At 41.1% G+C, this 19,458-nt stretch overlaps 1 protein-coding gene across 1 annotated transcript in view; it reads left to right on the forward strand.

Annotated features, from left to right (window-relative positions):
* insrb (insulin receptor b) overlaps nucleotides 1-19,458 on the forward strand; it is a 98,868-nt gene that overhangs the window by 19,838 nt on the left and 59,572 nt on the right. Inside the window, 1 exon segment of the mRNA XM_030432379.1 lies at nucleotides 7,284-7,832. Coding sequence (XP_030288239.1) covers nucleotides 7,284-7,832 — 549 coding nt within the window.

Raw genomic sequence — 19,458 nt, forward strand, 5'->3', positions numbered from 1 at the left:
CGCACATGGAGCTGGCTTTACTTCTCAGGACTTTCCACAGCTATATTAACAAACAAATGCATTTTTCCGCTGGCAGTCCACTTGGCACGGCAGCCACATATTCTCTCTCCTGGGGTTTGTTCAGCAACTGAGCTGTTGACAAATCTATAATCAGCAGATCACCTCATCGGGGGCAACGTGCTCCTAAGCTGACAGAGAGGGGAAACTTCTCACAGTCCAGAGTTAGCTGCCACCTGGTTTCATGCTAGACAGGTCTGGTTTCAAGCTAAGCTAACGTGCGGCTGCCCTCTGCTACAGTGAAAGGCAGAAGCAGTCTGGTCCCGGGGCCACAGAGAGCTCCACTCTCACCATCTAAAACTGCCACTGTAATCCACTTTCTCACTGCCAGCCAGCTACTGTTAGTTGATGCATATTAAATTCTCTGCAGGGAGCTCAACTCTAAAAATAAGAGAAGAATCTGTTTGAAATTGTAACTATACTATAATGGAGGCTGCAGTTGGAGGTTTGCTTACAGAATAGTGGAGATGGCACTTTCTGTCAGAGATAGCTGCTCCATTGGCATGACCTCGGCTGCACAGGTCATGCCCAAGTCATATCTGAGCTGTTATTATGGCGAACTTATTCCGTGAGCTAACTCTGCTTCATATTTGACCAGGAGACGGAGCAGAATTTAATGGAGCTAAAATGAAATTTCAAGTCTACAGTTGTTTAACAGAAGTCTTTAGAGTAACGTAGAATGAGTGTAAAATGGATGATTGTCTGCTTTTTGATCAGTCATTACAACCAGCCAGTGCTTTCTGTTTAGAGCTGTCTTGGCTGATATTTCTTCATAACTTCATAATTGGTTAACCAGCCAATATTTTCACAATAAATGAATTCATTTTGGTCAATGTATCATCAAAAAATGCTGGGATCACAATCCCAGAACCCAGAGTAATGTCTTGACAGTCCAAAACCCAAGACTCTTCATGTACCATCAGAAATTACGCAGAAAAGCAGCTGGAACCAGTAAACATTTGACACTGACAGTTGATTAATCTACTAATCATTGCAACTCCAAATTTATATCTACAAGGCAAAGAGGGAAAAGCAGTGAGGTTAGGCATATGTTCTCTTCTTCAGATCACATAGTTGAACACTGCATTAACCATTAAATCTTCCATTCCACAGAGCCTAACTGTACTGTGTAGTAAAGAACAACACCTTTTTATGATCAAAGATTGCAGCGAATGTTACTGGTTACGTTTTTTATTTCAGGGCTGAACAATGAATTGTTTCCACATCGACAGAAAGAAAATGGAAATTATCAAAATTTACACTTATCACTTTGTCAGCCACTGTGATAAATAACATAATTTAGCCACATTTGATTACAGGGCAGTTGCAGGTTCCACAAGCTCCACTTGCACAGCAAAATAGCAATCACAGTGATTCTCAGTGTGCTTTCTGCGGCGTTTGGCATCCAATTTTGAAGTGTGACACCATAACAGGAAAAGAAAGAACGATTAGCTTTTTGAATTATTTTGTTGAAGCAAAATTTTTGTCTTCTTTGAATAATGTTTTAAGCTGCATACATCAGTTGACTTCTTTGTTTTTTATAGATATCTTTAAATGTTTCTTTAACTATCATCAGTAGTTGTGGAATTTGAATGGTCACATCATATCACAGGATTTTTCTGACCATTGTAAGGCTAAGGCGCAGCACTCAAGGCAAATAGAATAATTACTTTCATATAATGTAGCCTTTTAAAGCCAGGAAACTGCAACACAATATCACATTATGACAATATCCGAGATCTAAGACGATATATCCATCTCAATATATGGCCCAGCCTTTTTGTTGTTTGTTTATTATCTGCCCTTTTCATACCCATTTTAAGATGAAAAAATACATTTATATGCAATTTCACATCATTTTGGACTGATGTGAAATTGCATATATTTTTTTTTTATCTTGAAATTATTTATGCTTTTGGGAGGAGCCCCAGATCCAGTAAAATATCTGTGTTAAACTAAGATCCGTAGACTAGAAAAGATACCTAGACAGTATCTTTATTTAAATGTTTTTTTTTATCAAGAACACTGACATTTCTGAAGATACGGTTTTATACAGTGTATAGAATTGAAAAGGAACTGTTAATTTGTTGATCGCCTATTGAGGACTTCAACTCATTCACCTCACTCCATCGCCAAGCTTTTATCCTCTGCTGTTTCTGTTTGTCTGACACCCCTATATACGTCCCTCCTCCTCCAACCGCCACCTCCTCCTCCTTTTCTCATTCCTACTGCCAAATTAACTGTCAAACATACAGGGAAGGCGGGTGGATGGCCCACATTTCTCCTATAGAGGTCCACAGTATGGTACAGTACATTCCAGTCTGTGCTCTGTTATCCCTTTCTGTGCTCTGCTCCTGATCAACCCCCCCATTAGTGGCTGATTGGGTTGTCATATACAGCCAGTGAGAGCACCAAGCTGTCTGCTAATGGGTGGTCCTCAGTGGGACGGTGGGCCACGTGGAGAGGGGTCACGGTCATTGTCCACCAAACCCCCCATTCACACAATATCTACCAGGTTTTTTGTGTATTTGGTATCGGTTGAAAAATGGTGCAGCTGTTTTCCTCTTTATTTTTTTGTCCAATGTTTTACATAATTTTCCTGTTTTTTCGTATTATAGGTGAACATTGCGGATAGTTGTCTTTGTGGCCAGTAGGTAGCAAACCTCCTCCTCCCCTCTCCCTCCCCGTGAGCCTCTGTGTGTGCCTGTTGCTTGTCATGTAACAGTGGTCCATAGCGGCCCTCCATTCATGCATGTGATCACAACCGTCCTGTAGGTCCCTTACGTCACTCTGCGTTCCTGCTAAGGCTCAGGTTACACTTTCACCCCTCTCACTCCCCTCGAATCATTTCTCTGCACCCCCCAATACTCCACTTTTCCCTCTGGCTCCATCTCGCTCCCTATTTGCGCTCACCGTCTCCCCTCGTCCCCCTGTTTCTAAACCTGGGTGGAGAGAGGGAGGAGATGTCTCATTATTTTAAAGACACAGTGACTCTGGCAGACTACATAACAAGCCTCCACTCCTTTACTCTCCCTCCCTCTCCTCCCCCACCTGCCCCGCGATGACCCCCTCTCTCTCTCGTTCCTGTCAGTCGAATACAAGACTCCATTTTGCAGAGGGAGCTCACAGCAGCACCGTTGACTGCCTCCCCTCATGGCCTGCTAACATTTCTTTGTGTCAATACAGCCACTTCAACAGCAGACGTGACATATGTGCTAACCTGTTAGCATGCTGTGTGTGTAGAAAGACTTAATTTCCAGTCAAATATTTATTACCTGTGTGGTGAAGTCAAATGCGTTAATGTTAAAAAGTCATGTTGTGTCCTCAAGATCATTGTGGGTTGAGGTGAGTTGCACCCTGGTCCTGCTGGTGTTGCGTAAAGTAGTTTGTTATGTTGTTGTGTTGCACAATAGGTATCCGGTTAGTGCTGCAGGCTGACAGCGAGTGGGTGGCCTGTAGGCCTGTTCGATGTGTCCAGGAGATAAAGCAGGAGGGGCAGAGAAGTGTAAGGTTGCTGTTATCACTGGGAATACTAACTGCCACACTGTGGAGTGTGTTTTTGTGTTTTGGTTTCTGATACACTATGTGTCTAACAGAGAGGGTGCGGCCAAGGTGGGCAGCTTGACTGAGTTGCTGTTGTTGTTGTTTGAAACTCTGCTTTATCTGATGAGATGCTTAACAGCGGAAATAGATTTACTGTCTTATTTTATGAGTTGTTTTTAGCTGCTGGCAAGGCTGGAAGTGTGCAAAGTTGAGCTGGCTTTGGCCACGTCCACAAGGCCTGTCACGACAACAGTTTTTTAGATGGCATATTGCCCTGTAAGACATTGTAATAAATGTTGTGATGTTATTGTGATTTCAGTACTGTTGTATGCCACATATGTAATGAGATTATTATGGTATAATAATGCAAGTACATGCTTTCAAAGTCCGAGGAACTTTCAGTTCTTAATATTCAGACATACCATTGTAATTGGTATGTGAACAAAATATCGAAATAATAATAATGATAATAACAAATCCCTAAATAAAACGGATAAAAACCATACAACCAAAATACTAAATAAAAGGTGAAAAAGTAGTTAGTTGCTGCACCCAAGTCTTATAATGATATAGTAAACCCTGCGAGTAATTCTGTCTTCATGTTAGCTTCCGCTCTCTCTCTGCGTTCGATAGAGTCTGCTGACTCCTTCAAAAGGCAACTTAAGACTTAATTATTTGTGCAGGCTTTTGCTTAATTGTCTTGGGGCTTCTATGATTGCCACTGAGTTGTCTTGGCTTTTTAAGTTTTAAATGTGTATGTACTTTTTTAACTGTGTATTGTTTTTGTTGTTAAAGCGCTTTGTGACCCTGGTCTGTGAAAGGCGCTGTACAAATAAAGCTTACTTACTTGCTTACTTACTTACTTAGCTAAAATATTGGTGACATTCCTTTGTAAACAGGCATGCAATTAAATACAACTAGCAATATTGAGGTCAGCAAAAATGGTAGAGGTCATTTGCATGTCTTGGTAATATGATAATAATATGATTTCGAGATTTAGTCGTAGTCTCAGTAAAATTTTTCGGAAAAATTGTCTATGAAAAATTATATATAGCAAAAAAGATCCCTATTAGCTTAACATATTCTTAACATTTGATTGCTGCATTGGACTTTATACACACTTGAACAACTCACCATCTATTGCACTCATGCTGTTGTAGTAAACAACATGGTTTTATTTGGCAGTGTAGTGATTATAGGCTTTATTGGCTCATATCCATTACAGGAAATCACTCAAGCGGTTCCATTGACATGCAGCCGGTCAGAGTTTGTACCTGGATTTTTGACATGTTTGTCTCCATAACCAATAACAGGATTGGAAGTTAATGGGTAGCTTACACCTGGGAAATGACCAGGGCCAATCACAACTCAACAGAATCTACTATCTACTTCAATTAACTTTGACTTACTTTTTCTATTTTAAGATGTATGTTGTTGTAGGATTGTTTTTTTCTTTTCTCTGGTTGTGGGGGATTGAATGTAATAAACTGGGGAAAATAGCATAAGGTGGCAAGCAGATGGGTTTCACACCATTAAGAAGCATGGAAGATACTTGCAGTGATACAGTGTGTGATTAGCAGGTGTTTGTCTGTTTCATCGATTGGAAAGCAGCAGACTAGATGGAGACCATTAGATTTCCTCTGCGATAAGGGGCTCATTTTCCCCTACATGCACAAGCTCAGGCCCCTTTTCACTATTTTTGTTTGTACAAATGACACCTGTATCGATGACAGACACTCAGACTGATACATAATGGTTTTCATATTGAAATAAAATTGACTGCTGGTTGGACAAAAAAGTGCATTTTTTTCACATTTTCTTTTGTGATTTTTATAGACTAAACAATGGATTTATTGTAAAAATAATCTAAATACGTTAGTAGAAATGTTCTGTTAAGAAATTGCATTTAATCCATTCCTCTTGCATGTTGCTTGTCCTTAGCCAGGACATATAGCTGGCTGTATTGTTCATAAAGTACATGCATGGTTAAGCCATGTGAGCAAATTAGTATTACATGTCTGTCCCCCTAACAGTTTGGTCACGAGTATGTTCTTTAAATGAGAGTGGGTGCTGTTCACCATGTTCAAACACCATCTATGGCATCACTGTGTGTTCAGTAAATCATTTCTCTTCCACTTAAAACAGCAAGTCTGCTCATGTAGGCTGACACTTCTCTGGTAGAGAAACATCCCACCTGTATGACCTGACTGACTGTTTTCGTTAAATGGTTCAAAGAAAGAGGAAGTTCAGAGGAAAATAGTCGGGGATATCAATCTGTGCTGTATTTAAGAGGCGTCTTCTTCTTTTTATTAAATGTTGCATTACAATTGCATTTAGAGAACAAAACCATTCACGCCTCTTTACAAACAACATCAATAAATGTGCTAGTTGAGTGCTTACATGACTGATTCACTGCTTTGATAACAGATCATGTGTGAGTGGCATGGGTTGGTAACTTTTAAACTCTGTCTATAAATGAAGTTTAAATTTGCAGTGCATTCGTTAATTGATTTGTTGTAAACCTAAAGTAATGTCCAACTAATCTGATAGTCAATTAATCGGTTTAGTCATTTGTTTATGAAGCTAGAAAGTAAATATTTATTTTTGGCCAAAACAAGACATTTGAGGATGTCATCTTGGCGTTTTGAACATGACCAGTGCTTTTCACTATTTTCAGTCTTTTTCAGACCCTATCGACAACTTGAGATAATCCTCATTTGCAGCTCTAAATAAAGTATCTTTATAGTAACTCAAGCTAGGAAGCATTCTCCCCTCTTACTTAGTCCTTTCCCTTTATCTGCACATCTTCTTTAATAACTGTCCCCTTATGAATTCTCTACTCCTGCGTGTGTGTGTGTGTGTGTGTGTGTGTGTGTGTGTGTGTGTGTGTGTGTGTGTGTGTGTGTGTGTGTGTGTGTGTGTGTGTGTGTGTGTGTGTGTGTGTGTGTGTGTGTGTGTGTGTGGCAGCTAAAGAGTATGAATGAGCATGGATAAGCATTTAGCTTCCAGGCTTCATTTCTGTTAACCCTTTCATGTCTGCTTCATTCAGATCAGACAGTGCCATACAACAATTTACCCGCTTGAGAAGTATTGCTGGAGCCAATGAGTGTGAGAGAGAGGGAGAGAAAGGGAGGGAGGGCAAGGGTGCTTGCGGCCAGTCAGATTGCAGAGGCTGCTTTATGAATGGCATTGCTCTCCTTAATACAGATCACTCCTGGCTTCATGGCTTCATAATGGGAAAAAGAAGCATGTGTTGATGTTCATATCCAGTTGTTTAAATAATGTCGCAAATTGCAGATGACTCTTCTGCCTGTTTGGCCTGTTGCTGTAGCCCACAGTGGAGCTTGCAGTAGATATGTTCCTTCAGTTATACTGTGCAATTGTGCTTTTTTTTGCAGTTTTCTGTTGAATCAGTTAGACAGACCACAAAAAAAGGCAAAAAGACACTTCATTTGTATTGAAACCAAATCAGTATTGGTTGACTAAATCAGTAAGTCGTTTAACAGAAAAATAACCAACTGTTTCAGTTGAAAAAAAGACATGATAAAATGGCAGCTCAGGAAAAAAGTCATTTGCTGATTTTAACATGAATAAGATTATTGGATGAACTATTTTAAAAAACACTATTTTATTTTATTATGCTTGTATTTATTGTTTTCTTCCCTACCTTTCTTTCCTTCCAGTCTGCCAGAGTAAGGACATCCGGAACAATGTGACCAACCTCCAGTCGTTGGAGAACTGCACCATCATTGAGGGCCACCTGAAGATTCTACTCATGTTTAAGACCAAGACCGAAGACTTTCGGGGTCTCAGCTACCCGAAGCTTCGAGTGGTGACCGACTACGTGCTGCTGTTCAGGGTCTATGGCCTCGACACCCTCACCGATCTCTTTCCCAACCTGACAGTGATCCGCGGAAACAACCTCTTCTTCAACTATGCCCTTGTGATTTACGAGATGCTGCAGCTGAAGGAGGTGGGACTGCACAGCCTCATGAACATCACACGGGGTGCTGTTAGAATCGAGAAGAATCCCGACTTGTGCTACCTGGCAACCCTGGACTGGTCTAAGATCCTGGATTCCTCTGAGGACAACTTCATCGTGGCCAATAAGAATGAGAGAGAGTGCGGAGATGTGTGTCCCGGCACGGCCCAAGGTCAAACCATCTGCACGCAGAACACCATCAACGGACACTTCAGGGGACGGTGCTGGTCACAGAACCACTGCCAAAGAAGTAAGTGTACACACATGTTGATTTGCATAGAAAAAAAGATGCTCCTTATAACTCTAGAACCTGCCTTAAAATCACTCCGATTCCTGGTTACACTTGCCGTTTACATCCTCAGCATTTGTCTACATTTTTCCTGGTGGTGCGCCCACAGTGTCAGATTTCTAAACTCTCTGCTTCATACCAGTTAGATAGTCTGATCACTGACAGGGATTTATACACGCCAAATGCTTGCCACACTTATGTATGAAGCAGTGGGAAAAATCTCCATATTGACTGGCTGACATGACAGTGTAGCACCTTTCCAGAATCCATCACACTGCTCGTTGTAAAGTGGTCCGTCGAGACACGTAATGAGAGTATGCACCGGAGATTTTTTTTCCCTCCCCAGAAATCAATGGAGGCGACCGATGTTTTTGTTTCCAAACAGTTTATGTAATGATTTCTATGATGCGGAGGGCTGCTTCTAATATCATCAGCCAGGGGTCGCGGACTGCCTCTGATTAACATCCATTGACTGGAGCATTGTCGGCAAGTGAACTGTGATTATAGACTCGGAATCTGCTTGATGTGTGAAATGACTAAGCTGTGAGTCAGCGAGCTGCATATTCAAAGGTAGGCATTATGGGAAAAAATGCAATGAAAGAAAGAGGCTTAGGGCAAAGAGTTGACAGACAGATAAACAGTATAGTACTCTTGTTTGCTAGAAATTGTACATATTTTCTCTCCTCTTAGTAAAAAGGAGCTGCGGTTTTGTTTTGGTGCTGCAGCCAGCTGCCAGTGTGCCGGCCAGTCAGTCAGTCAGTCAGTCAGTCCAGTCTTTCCCCTCCTACCATAAACACAGAGAATGGCTTCTATTGTAAGACACACAGAGAGAATGCTTATTATTTTTTGAAGGCGATTATAGCTTGTGTTGTTTTTTCTCTTCTGTCTCTGCGTCTGACAGTAAAGGCTAGCGTCCAAAGCGTAACGTCCTCTGCCATGTTTATACTTTTAACATTGACTGTTGCAACCCGCATATAATGTTGGCTCCTCGATTTTCTGCCAGGTCTCACTGTCGGGAAAGTAAAACAGGAAATGGCTTTCTTTGTGTCTCAGTGTCCGTCTCCACACACTCTCAAACACACACATTGCCTCTGAGTTTTGGCTTTGGAGACAAGGCGTACAGCTTTGCAATTTGACTTAAACGAAAGACAGAGCCTTCACCTGTACTTGCATTTCTCCATTCATCAAATGTATTTAAATTTTCTTAAATTTAAAGGTCCCATATTTTGCTCTTTTTAGGTTTAGGGTCAGCTCTCACAGGCATGAGCAGACATCACATACTGTGTTTCTGCCTTAGCTCTGCTGGAGGTTTTCTAACCACGGCTGTTCTGGGGGCACTGCTGAGGGAGGTGACTGTATCGTTGTGACATCACAACCTTACAGAGTCCTGATGGCTCATTTGTAGGCACAGTTTCTAATTACAGACTTTATGCATTTCTCTGATACTTTAACAGTATTTACAATACATAGCACCTAGACCTGCTTTATAATCCACAAAGAAATGGAAATCTCACTTTATACAATACGGGACCTTTAAGAGAGCTCCAAAGTAGATCTAGATGACTGCAGTGTGAAGACAGAGGTGAGCAACTCCTGGAAGATGTTTTGGAGTGTTCGTACAAAATATCATTAATCATGATGAATTATACATTAGCTGAAGCAATATACATAATTCAGAAGTGATGGTAATTTTACTCTATTATTTGCATTTGACTTGAGCAGTTGATAAGATATTATACCACTTTTTCTCTGTTTTCCACTTTCTCTGCATATTCACTGTCTCCTGAGAGAACTTCTTAAATCCTGAGTTGAGCATTTTGACATGTAGTTCCAAAGAGTTTGACGAAGACAGAATGCTCCGACCATTTAGAATAAGAACATCTACTGAGAAACGGAAGAGGGTGTACAGTACTTCAACAACCTGTGTACATGTGCGTTCATGCCTTCTTTGTTTCAGATAGGCAGGGGGAGCAGGTATGACGCTGTTCGCTGTGTCATGTGACAGGCACCAGTTTAGTCAAGAGCTGTGTGTCAAAGCAGGAGCTGTTTCTAGAACATGATGCAATGAGTGTGAGTGTGTGTGGGCTACACACAGGGATGATATGTGTACACTTATTGTAAATGTTTGTGCGTGTTTGATATATGTGCACCTAAGCTCCTTTCCTCACTGGAGGCCACAGCTCTACTTGGCCACAGATATGATTTAAAGCTACTGCTTTTCTTAAGTCAGTGCTGTTGTAGGTGAGAATGATGCACAAATAACAATATTTAGATGTAACATTAGTATGATAGCGACAGATCGTCAAGACAAATGAGAGTTGAAGATGTAAACTTAAACATGTGTTGTTTGCCTTCGGTTCGTGTGCAGTGATATGTGAAACACGTGCTGGGTGGTGGTGTGAGGAAACGTCAGATCTTTAATTACGGCTTATGTGAATGAAAACTCACAGTTTACAAACTTAGATGCGCACATTCGCACATGTGTGAGTGCGCAGCAAAGACAGTGGTGCAGGGCAGAGGAACATTAGATGGGGCATTAAAGTTTATGTGTGAGTGGAAACTGGGGGGTTGTTTTTGTTGTGCTTTTACAGGGTTCCAGTTGCCTTAGGTAAGAGCCAAGGGAGAGCCTGCATTCCTCTGATCTTACACATGCTCCTTACAAGTGGGAAAACCACTATGTGTGTGTGTGACCCAAGGCATGTCATGTTTAAGTGTGCAGGACCCTTAAGTAACTTGTTGGCAGCCCAAACATCCTGGAGAGTGTATGAGATCTGACATTCATTGCCCAGTCCTATTTTCTCCGTTTTGTGTGTCTTTCTGTGTATGTGACGCATATGTATTTGGTGTGTATGTGTCCCCTGTATATTTACAACTTTGTGCAGGTAGCTGTTCGGATGTGGAGGTCAGTCCAGTTGTAGGTTTTGCCAAGTGCACTCAGGCTGCAATTTTCTCAGGTTTTACGAGCTGTCACCAGTCACTGCGGCTTTGTTGCCTGATTGAATGTTGGTGGTTGCTGGCTTTTCCTCTGGAAAAGAGTACTGCAGCAGTGTGTTTCAAAGGCGCCCGTCTGCTTTGTGCAGAGCAGGGCATTGCCACATTATGGTGCTGATGCTGTTTTCTCCAAGGCATCAAATCTTCAAAAAGATGAATACATTGGTATCACAAGTTAGTCCTTGAGCAGTGAATTCCTACCGGTCTTACCTGTGCTATTCTGCATCTGACCCTGGTCACTGATGTCTCAGTCAAGGATGAGTGTTAAAGATTTTTCACTTTGCCATCCATTTGCTTTTGAGATGAAAGCAGTTGTTCACCTTTTATCAAATGTACTTATTCTATTAATGGATAGTAGATGCTAGGCATGTAACGGTTACCGGTGGAACGGTAAACCACGGTAAAATTCCCGAAGGTGAAGTGTTAATTACCATGGTAACCCCCGCGGTCGGTAACTACGGTGTGGAAAACTCGTGGCGCATGCGCAGCGTGCAATGTGCGGAGGGAGGACGTGATAGTAGCGGTCCTCACAGCATTTTTTCGCCTTTAAAGAGAACCAAATCTGAAGTCTGGCCGTATTGTGGTTGTTATAAGAATGCTCAGGACAGCTGGTCGAGGATGGCAGCCCTGTCTGCAGGAGCTGCGAGAAGAAAGTTGTTGCGAGGGGCGGCAACACATCCAATTTACTTACTTTCACTTTACGACCATCACCCGCAACTGTTCAGCAAATGCAAGGTAAATTAACCTCAAGCTTGTGTGCATGATGTATGTGTATGTCGAGTTTTCTCTGTTGTCACTAATGTAAACTGACCAGATAGTGGTATAACTGAACGAAGTTGATCCGTGATTTGGCACGTTATCTGAACCGCTTATTAATTGTAGATTTCACTTTTTAAAGTCGACCTAATAATTCCCCAAACATTGATGCAGAGCTGCAGTGAGGAGGATTTGATACAAACACATACTGGGTGGACTGAGTTAGTGAATACAAACTGACTGAGAAGACTGACTTTCATCTCAGCTCTGTTCACTGGAGATGCGTCTACCTGTGGCTCAGCAGCCATCTGACCAATCAAATTGACCGAGTCCACTGACAACAGACGAGCAGGCAGACAGAGAGACAGACAGCCAATATATAAGTAATATCAGAAATATATAACACTTGTGGATTATTTGTAGAATAGACTATATATAAAGAATAATATAAAATGGTGAATATAACATGTGTCTAGATAGAAATAAGAGCCAAAAATAGAGTATTCATAATTCATTTAACAAAAATAATCCTTTTTGTTTTGATCTAAAAAATTATCCAACCTGTTCCTCACAAATGTGATTTGATCTAAATTGTGAGTTTTGTGATCTGTTGGTTGCACCCTTAGTATTAAGTAACAATGACAATTAATAATGACATTTTCTATTCATTTTTTTCACAGAGAGGGTCTGCTCGCCAATTGAGTGCTAATGCCACTACCACTCATTCTACCACTGTAATGCAGACATTAAAGGACATGTTTCAAAAACGGGCTGCTTATGCGCCCTCATCACAAAAAGCCAATGACCTATTTTGCACAGTTTTGATACATTCCTTTATAATTATTTAATGTTGATTTTGCAGTGTTTTTTTTAAGGTTTTGGATTTGGACTATTTTAATATATAATAAATATATTTAAATATAAATCTTGATGAAATTATTTCAATTTATCAGTGTTTTTTCAACATTTTGAAGACATTTTAAAAAATACCACGGTATACAGATAACCGTGATCATTTTGGTCACTATTACCGCGGTGTGAAATTTTCATACCGTTACATCCCTAGTAGATGCGTACAAAAGCAGCTGTTAGTTTGAAAGCAAGCACACCAGTGAGAGGAATGGATTTACAAATGAGAGGTGAAGACAGAAAAGTACAGTGAGAAAGGAAGTAAGGGTAATATTCAGAGGAGAGAAAGGGGGTATGGGAGCAAACAGTCGATCTCCTGTTTAGATAAGGCTCTATCTGTTGCTGAGACCTGGCACACTGTGTTCAGCCTCACACGCATCAGACAGAGCTGTGCTTGCACAACACACACACACACACACACACACACACACACACACACACACACACACACACACACAAGCAGGAGGAGAGAAAGCTTTTCAGGTCAAAGTTCACTTCGCCTGCGCCTACGTGCTTTGTTGTTTGCTGTGATTATGTTCAGACTCACGCACAAACATACACACTACCGGACAGAGTCACATCTCCAATTCCCCGGTGGCAAAAGCCACAAAGGGAAAATGCCACTCTCCAGTACACATAGCACTTTCAGACTGTCCATCTCACAGGTTAAACCTGTGCCTGTGGTCGATAAAAATGGGTCAACATGCGTCATTTGACAGGACTTTGTGACCCCTCCTACTGACCAGAGTTGAGCAGGGGTTGGTCAATCGCCCTCTCCACTCGGGATGGGAATTATTTGTTATATGGACTTTAAAAAGGCATTTAACTTTTGTGAAAACAAGGACAGGAGAGGTTCAGCAAGTGAGAGCGTGAGGAGAATAGAAAATGAAACTTAAGGGTGTGCATTATGTATGTGATTCATTGGAACTAACCTGAACTGGAACTTAATTTCCATGGAGCCACAGTTGTAGGCACACGTCAAGTCTGTCTCAAAACTATACTTCCATGCCCACATATATGTTTTCATGCTAATCTAAAGGTTTCTTGACTGTTTCATATTACACTTCATTTTTAAAAGACAGACATGATGAGTGATATTGATCTTCTGATATGCCTCAGGGCATGTAGGTTGCCATTAAACGTTTTGATACCATTTGTTCCTTCCTGATTACGATACATGGGCTTTGGGTATCGATACAGACTACCGATCCAATACCAGTGTGAGTTTTTTTGTTTGTTTGTGTCGGAGGTCCAAATGTCAGTAGTAAAGCTGATTGCCTGCACGTCTTTAAGCCTACATTAAATGAGTACCCTCACTGTCTCATAAAGTTTGGGGAGAGCAGTTTCGTTGTGGTCTTTTGCCTGATACGTCTTCAGAACTCTGTAAGGTTGCTGGTGTTGAAAATGACCCCTCCAAATTACAGCCTTGCCTGCTGAACATGTAGCTGTTTTTACTGGTGGCATTATCCAGAGTAAAGTAGTGCTAGCTGACATGTCACAAGCTCCGTCTGGCTCACATGACATCAACTTCTTCTTAGCTGCTCTAAAAACAGTAGTTGCCAGGGGCAGCACAGCACAACTACCTGTATTGGCTTTTAGAGCAGCGAAGAAGAATTGAATTCCAGTGTGTAATATTAAGCAGGGCTAACAGAGCCAACTGGAAAGGAGCAGAGTATCGTTTCTAATTTAGATGATATTGGATCAGTGCATAGACTCATGTATTTGCCAGGACGATACCTGCATTTTCTGCAGTATCTGCAGCATTTCCAGTATCGGAATCAGGACAACTTCAAATTAAAGCTATTGTCATGTTGTTTTTCTCAGGTAATCATAACTGATTAATGCTGGACTGGTAGTCATGGTTGCGAGCGTTTTATTCTCCACGCTATCAAATGGAACTTGACAGTCAGTGTGGATAAGATGAGGGCCAGAGGAGGAGGAGGCTAGGAGAGGAAGAGAAGGGGCTGGGCAAAGCAAAATAAACAGAGCAAAACAAACATGGCGGGCCGTTTCATGTGTGGCTCCCAGGTACACACACAGACACACTTTCGAAAAACCACACACACCATATACACTTTTGCTAGAGTGGCAAGCGGCCAAGCTAGAGGAGGCTTAAGAGAGAAAGAAAATGACAGTATTAAGGATGGAGGCACTCAATGAAGCATGCTGTTGGCCTGCACCCACAACCAAACAAGAACACTCCACGAGCCCAGCCTCTTAATTGGGGTGTAAAAGTTTCTTCACTCCGGCTGCTTCCAGACTCACTTCTCTCTCCGTCTCTTCTCCTTTTCTGTCTTTCTTTGGTCCAGTCTCTGCAGTTATGTCTAATGAAAAGGAAATAAAAGAGCTTTCCTGGAGCTGCTGCTCTTAATTAGCCATTTAATGCCCAGTGACACTGGTAACACAAGATCACAAAGGGACAGACTGCCTGATAGTGCAGGAGACTCAACACTGCTTGATTTTCTGCATGCTTGTGTAAGTCTATGGATCTGCTGTGTGTAAATATATCACTCATATACTCATGTAGAAAGGGGATGAAAAATGATCAGAAAGTACCACAAATCTCTCATAATTTACAAGTGTTACTGTCATTGTTTGATACAAATGCAGATATGATACCAGAGTTTCGGTAAACAATACTTTAGTGAAACCTAATTTTGAGAAATATAAACATATACTAAAGATAAAGATACTTTTAATTGGTTAAATTTTTGACTGCAATTAACAGGGCTCAGGACAAACTTTTTAAACTTTTTAATTTAGGAGCACATTATTTAGGTACACACAATATTACATTTGAATGTAATTTTCTTCACAAATTATGTTAATTATAACATGTTAAGTTGTTTTAAAGACTATTGGGTGAATAGAGGACCAAAATCGCACCTTGGAAGCCAATATTATTCAATTAATGATGAATCAGTAACACCCCTTATTCGAGTTATTGTGCACATTTAAATGCTCCCTTTTAATTTGATGTGTGAAGCAACAACCTTTGCACATATATATTGAGTCACTGCCCAACTCATGAGCCTCCATCTGGAGGAGAAGGCTTGCTGTTTTTCTCTGTATGCCTACCAAATGCCAATCACCTGTCTCACACTCCCTTTCTCTCCCTCTGGTGAGTTGCAAAAGCAGTATACCAGGAAGGTGGGGAGAAAATGCATACAGTTAATATACCCAAAGGGCACATTTGTCTTTTCATGTCTAAAAATTTAAAATGAAACTTGGATAATCCATTTCAACTTTGACCAAGACACTTTCCCAGTGAGAAAGCTAGAAATGCTATCCTCTGCTGTCCTCTAACCTTTGCTGGAATTAAGCAAAGAAGTGGGAGCTTGTTTCACAGTTAACTAAGTAACTTGTACACAATACATACTGAACATATATGTCACATAATGTTGCCATTTGTGTGACATTTTGGTCCACACAAGCATTGGGGTTAGGGTTATATTATAACAGCAGTCCTAGTTATCAAATAGATTGGCACTAAGAAGAGCGCATAGCTCCGCCAAGGCCCAACAGTCCTGTTTAATTCAATCAAGCCTAGTCCTATATTTAAAAAAACTTTTTGCATCAAGATTTTCTCACAATGTTGAAGAAAATGAGAAACAATTCCTGGATCTATCCCTTTATCCAGAAGTCAATGGAGTCTATTCTGGGCCCGAGACCCATCCTCCATCCAAGTTTTGTGTTATCCTGTTGAAAAATGGACTCGTGTGAAAACATAACCTTCTTTGCCGGGGTAATTTTGCAGCACATTTCAGGAAACTTTCTCTTCCTTCAGTTCGTTCTAACCGGGAAAAGTAGAGGGCAAACACGCAGATGATCGTATTTGAATTGTTTCCAATTTCCTCCTTCTGTTCCAGTTTCTGAGTAAAGCGAATTGCAGGTGATGTGATCCTGATAGTGATACACTCTTAACTCACAGAAGAGCAAGCTGCGTACATTTGTTCTCATCACCCTCTCATTTATTGCTATAGACACATGCAAGCTTGAAGCTGTCTGTTGATGATAGTCAAAGCTTTTCCATCAAGGCTTGGCTTACACACACACACACACACACACACACACACACACACACACACGAAGAAACACACTCACTCACTGGTGTTTGAATTACCATGAATATCTAATAAGGGACAAGCAGTGAGAGGAAGAGTACAAAAACTGTAAGAGAAGAGACAAGGGGAGGAAGGATAGAAACAGACAGATGGAGAGGGAGAGTTAGCAATCGTGCTCTTGTGTTTTCCTTCCTGGCAGCTTGCATCCTTGTTAACAAATCCAAATTAACTTTGATAAGCTGGCACCAGTTATGTTCGTGCATGTGTACGTGATTTTGTGTGTGTGTATATGTCCCTCTACCCGCTCCGTTTGTGCAGCAAGCGCAGTAGTAGGCAGGCAGTGCTAGCCGAGCGCCCAGGGGGATCTGGAAAACTCTCTCTCCTCTCTCCTCCAGCTCATCAATGGATGGGCACTCCCACATCCTGCTCTACACACACACACACACACACACACACACACACACACACACACACACACACACACACACAGAGAGTGCACATGCGTATGAGCAAGTGCAGTGATACACATTTAGATAGACACATGCACAACAAATACACACTTACACGGAGAGCCAAGTGGAGTACAAATGTACACACAAGGCTAAGTGGAGCATGCTGACACTGCTGCCTACAGACAATTAGCTGTTAGTAGAGATGCAAGAAACCCATAGTGAGGAGAGGATGAGGGCTTCTGAGGATACCAACATGCTGGAGCAAGATGTATGGCTTCTTCAACGTTTTATTTTAAGAATATAGAATTTTGTTAAAATAGGACAAAGGCATATTGAGAAGGGGACTGATATATCTTCCCAATGAAGGTAACCGTTTGATTCCCTCTGTGTTGAGTGGTTTGATGTATTTTCTGTGAGGATGTGTGTTTTAAGCTGAGGAGGAAAGCATGTTGGCAGGCGAGCAGTTGTTACAGCCAGAGCTGTCTGAAAGGACTTCCTCATTACTTCCTGCCTTTGTCCAAAGCACTTCCTACTGCCGAGCTGTACAACTGGGCCCTGGGGGACTCCTGGCAGGCGAAGAGAGAGGGGTGGAGGGGGATATTATTTACGTATGAGAGAAAGATGAATGGATCACAGCTCTCTACATCCATAGCCCTTTAACAGAAACGCCAAGGTCTGACAGCGCTGCAAATGTTTATTTCATTAATCGTCTCGCGCGCCTCCAGAAAACTCAAACCCCCAGGTTGAGAGCCAGTTTGTAAAAAATTAGAATACAGACGGCTGAGAGGAGAAGTGAGCTGTAAGGATTGCATAACGTGTTTGTGTGTGAGGGAGGAAAATAACACGACCCTCCCTCCAGTCAAGGGAAAGGGGATTGTTTTCAGGTGTTTGGCCAGATCAGATGACTGCCTGCTACCGGCTCTGATATCAACCCCGGAAACACACATATATACACATTTGATGGTGTTTAGGTACACTTGACAATCCAAGCAGAGTGAGAAATCCTCACAATCTCACACCAGACACGAAATGTCTACAGTTTTAAACTAATAATTGGGTACGTACTTACTGAAATATCCAAATGGTCAATGTGAAAAAGTTTCCTTATTTTACAGTCTAACAAATCAGTGCTAGCAGTACAACCACACATGGTTATTCACAATTATGAGAGCAAACACGTCATGTTTACTCTCGGGCTAATAACTTTTTCAAATCTCTGAAAAGCATTGGCGAGGGGATAATCAGGGCTACATTTCTGTTGGGTCAGTCAAGAAAAATATTAGTACTAGGCCCTCTCAGTTCATCATGATTTTCTCTTAAAAAAATGAAAAAATACATCTTTTACATTTATGGGACCTTGCAGAATCCTATAGCTTATACTCTAAATGCTTTCACAGTCTTTCTATGTGTATTTTAGACCTCACCAAATTCTTATTTTTCACTTGATTGGGTTGAAATTTGTAGATCTGCTATAATCAGTCAATTAATCAATTTGTTGATCGAAATAAGATGAATTACTAACTTTTTTGATTACATAAATATTTTCAGTCTTCCAGCAAAATAGTCAAACATTAGCTGCTTCCAGCTTCTTTGGTGTGATTGTTTGCTGCTTTGTTTTTTTTCTTATTTATTATCAGACCCTTTATGTGGTCTTTGGATTTTTGACTGTTGGTTTGACAAACTTTTAACAATTTTCTTACATATTTCTTTTTTTTTTTTTTAGACTGAATTATTTTTTGTGAAAATAATCTGCAAGTCATTATTTCTAATAATTAAATATTAGACAATCCTAATGAATATAAGCATTAGGTAAAGCCCCAAAGGAACGTTATTTAACTCTGTCAGAGCAGGTAACAATCCCAACCTGTCCATCTTTAACTGGCTGTCAAGGAAAGAATACTGCTGCTTCAGCGGAGCAGGAAAGTCTCTGTGTATGTTCATGCAAACATGATCTCAGAACCGCGTGTTAGAAGCTTAACGTAGTCTGTAACCACTGCTGCTAGTATGTACTGTATTCAGAATATGTGATCCTTCAAATACTTGGAATTTCATGAACGGCTTTGAGGTGGTCCAGCGGCTCGGCTGAAGGGGTTAGGAGGAATATTTGGACATTTGAAATTCTCAAGAACTTTGTCGTTACATCACCTTCTTGGGAAAGCGCTGTTTCCCACAGGTTGAGAATGTATTTGTGGTGCTTCATCCTGACACGTAAAAAAATCAAATTCTGCTCTCCAATTGTTATTTCTTGCTGTTTCGACCATGTGCACACCCTTGTCTGGTCGAGCAAGAAAGTCATAACAGTTGTTCAATCTGAAAAACATGGAAGCACTCACAAGTCAGTGCTGGAAATCATCTTTGTGTTTCTAAACTTGCGTTTCCTGAATTAAACTTGTTTATCCTCATATGACCTCCCCA

The sequence above is a fragment of the Sparus aurata genome, chromosome 11, assembly GCF_900880675.1.
Source record: "Sparus aurata chromosome 11, fSpaAur1.1, whole genome shotgun sequence".
NCBI lineage: Eukaryota > Metazoa > Chordata > Actinopteri > Spariformes > Sparidae > Sparus > Sparus aurata.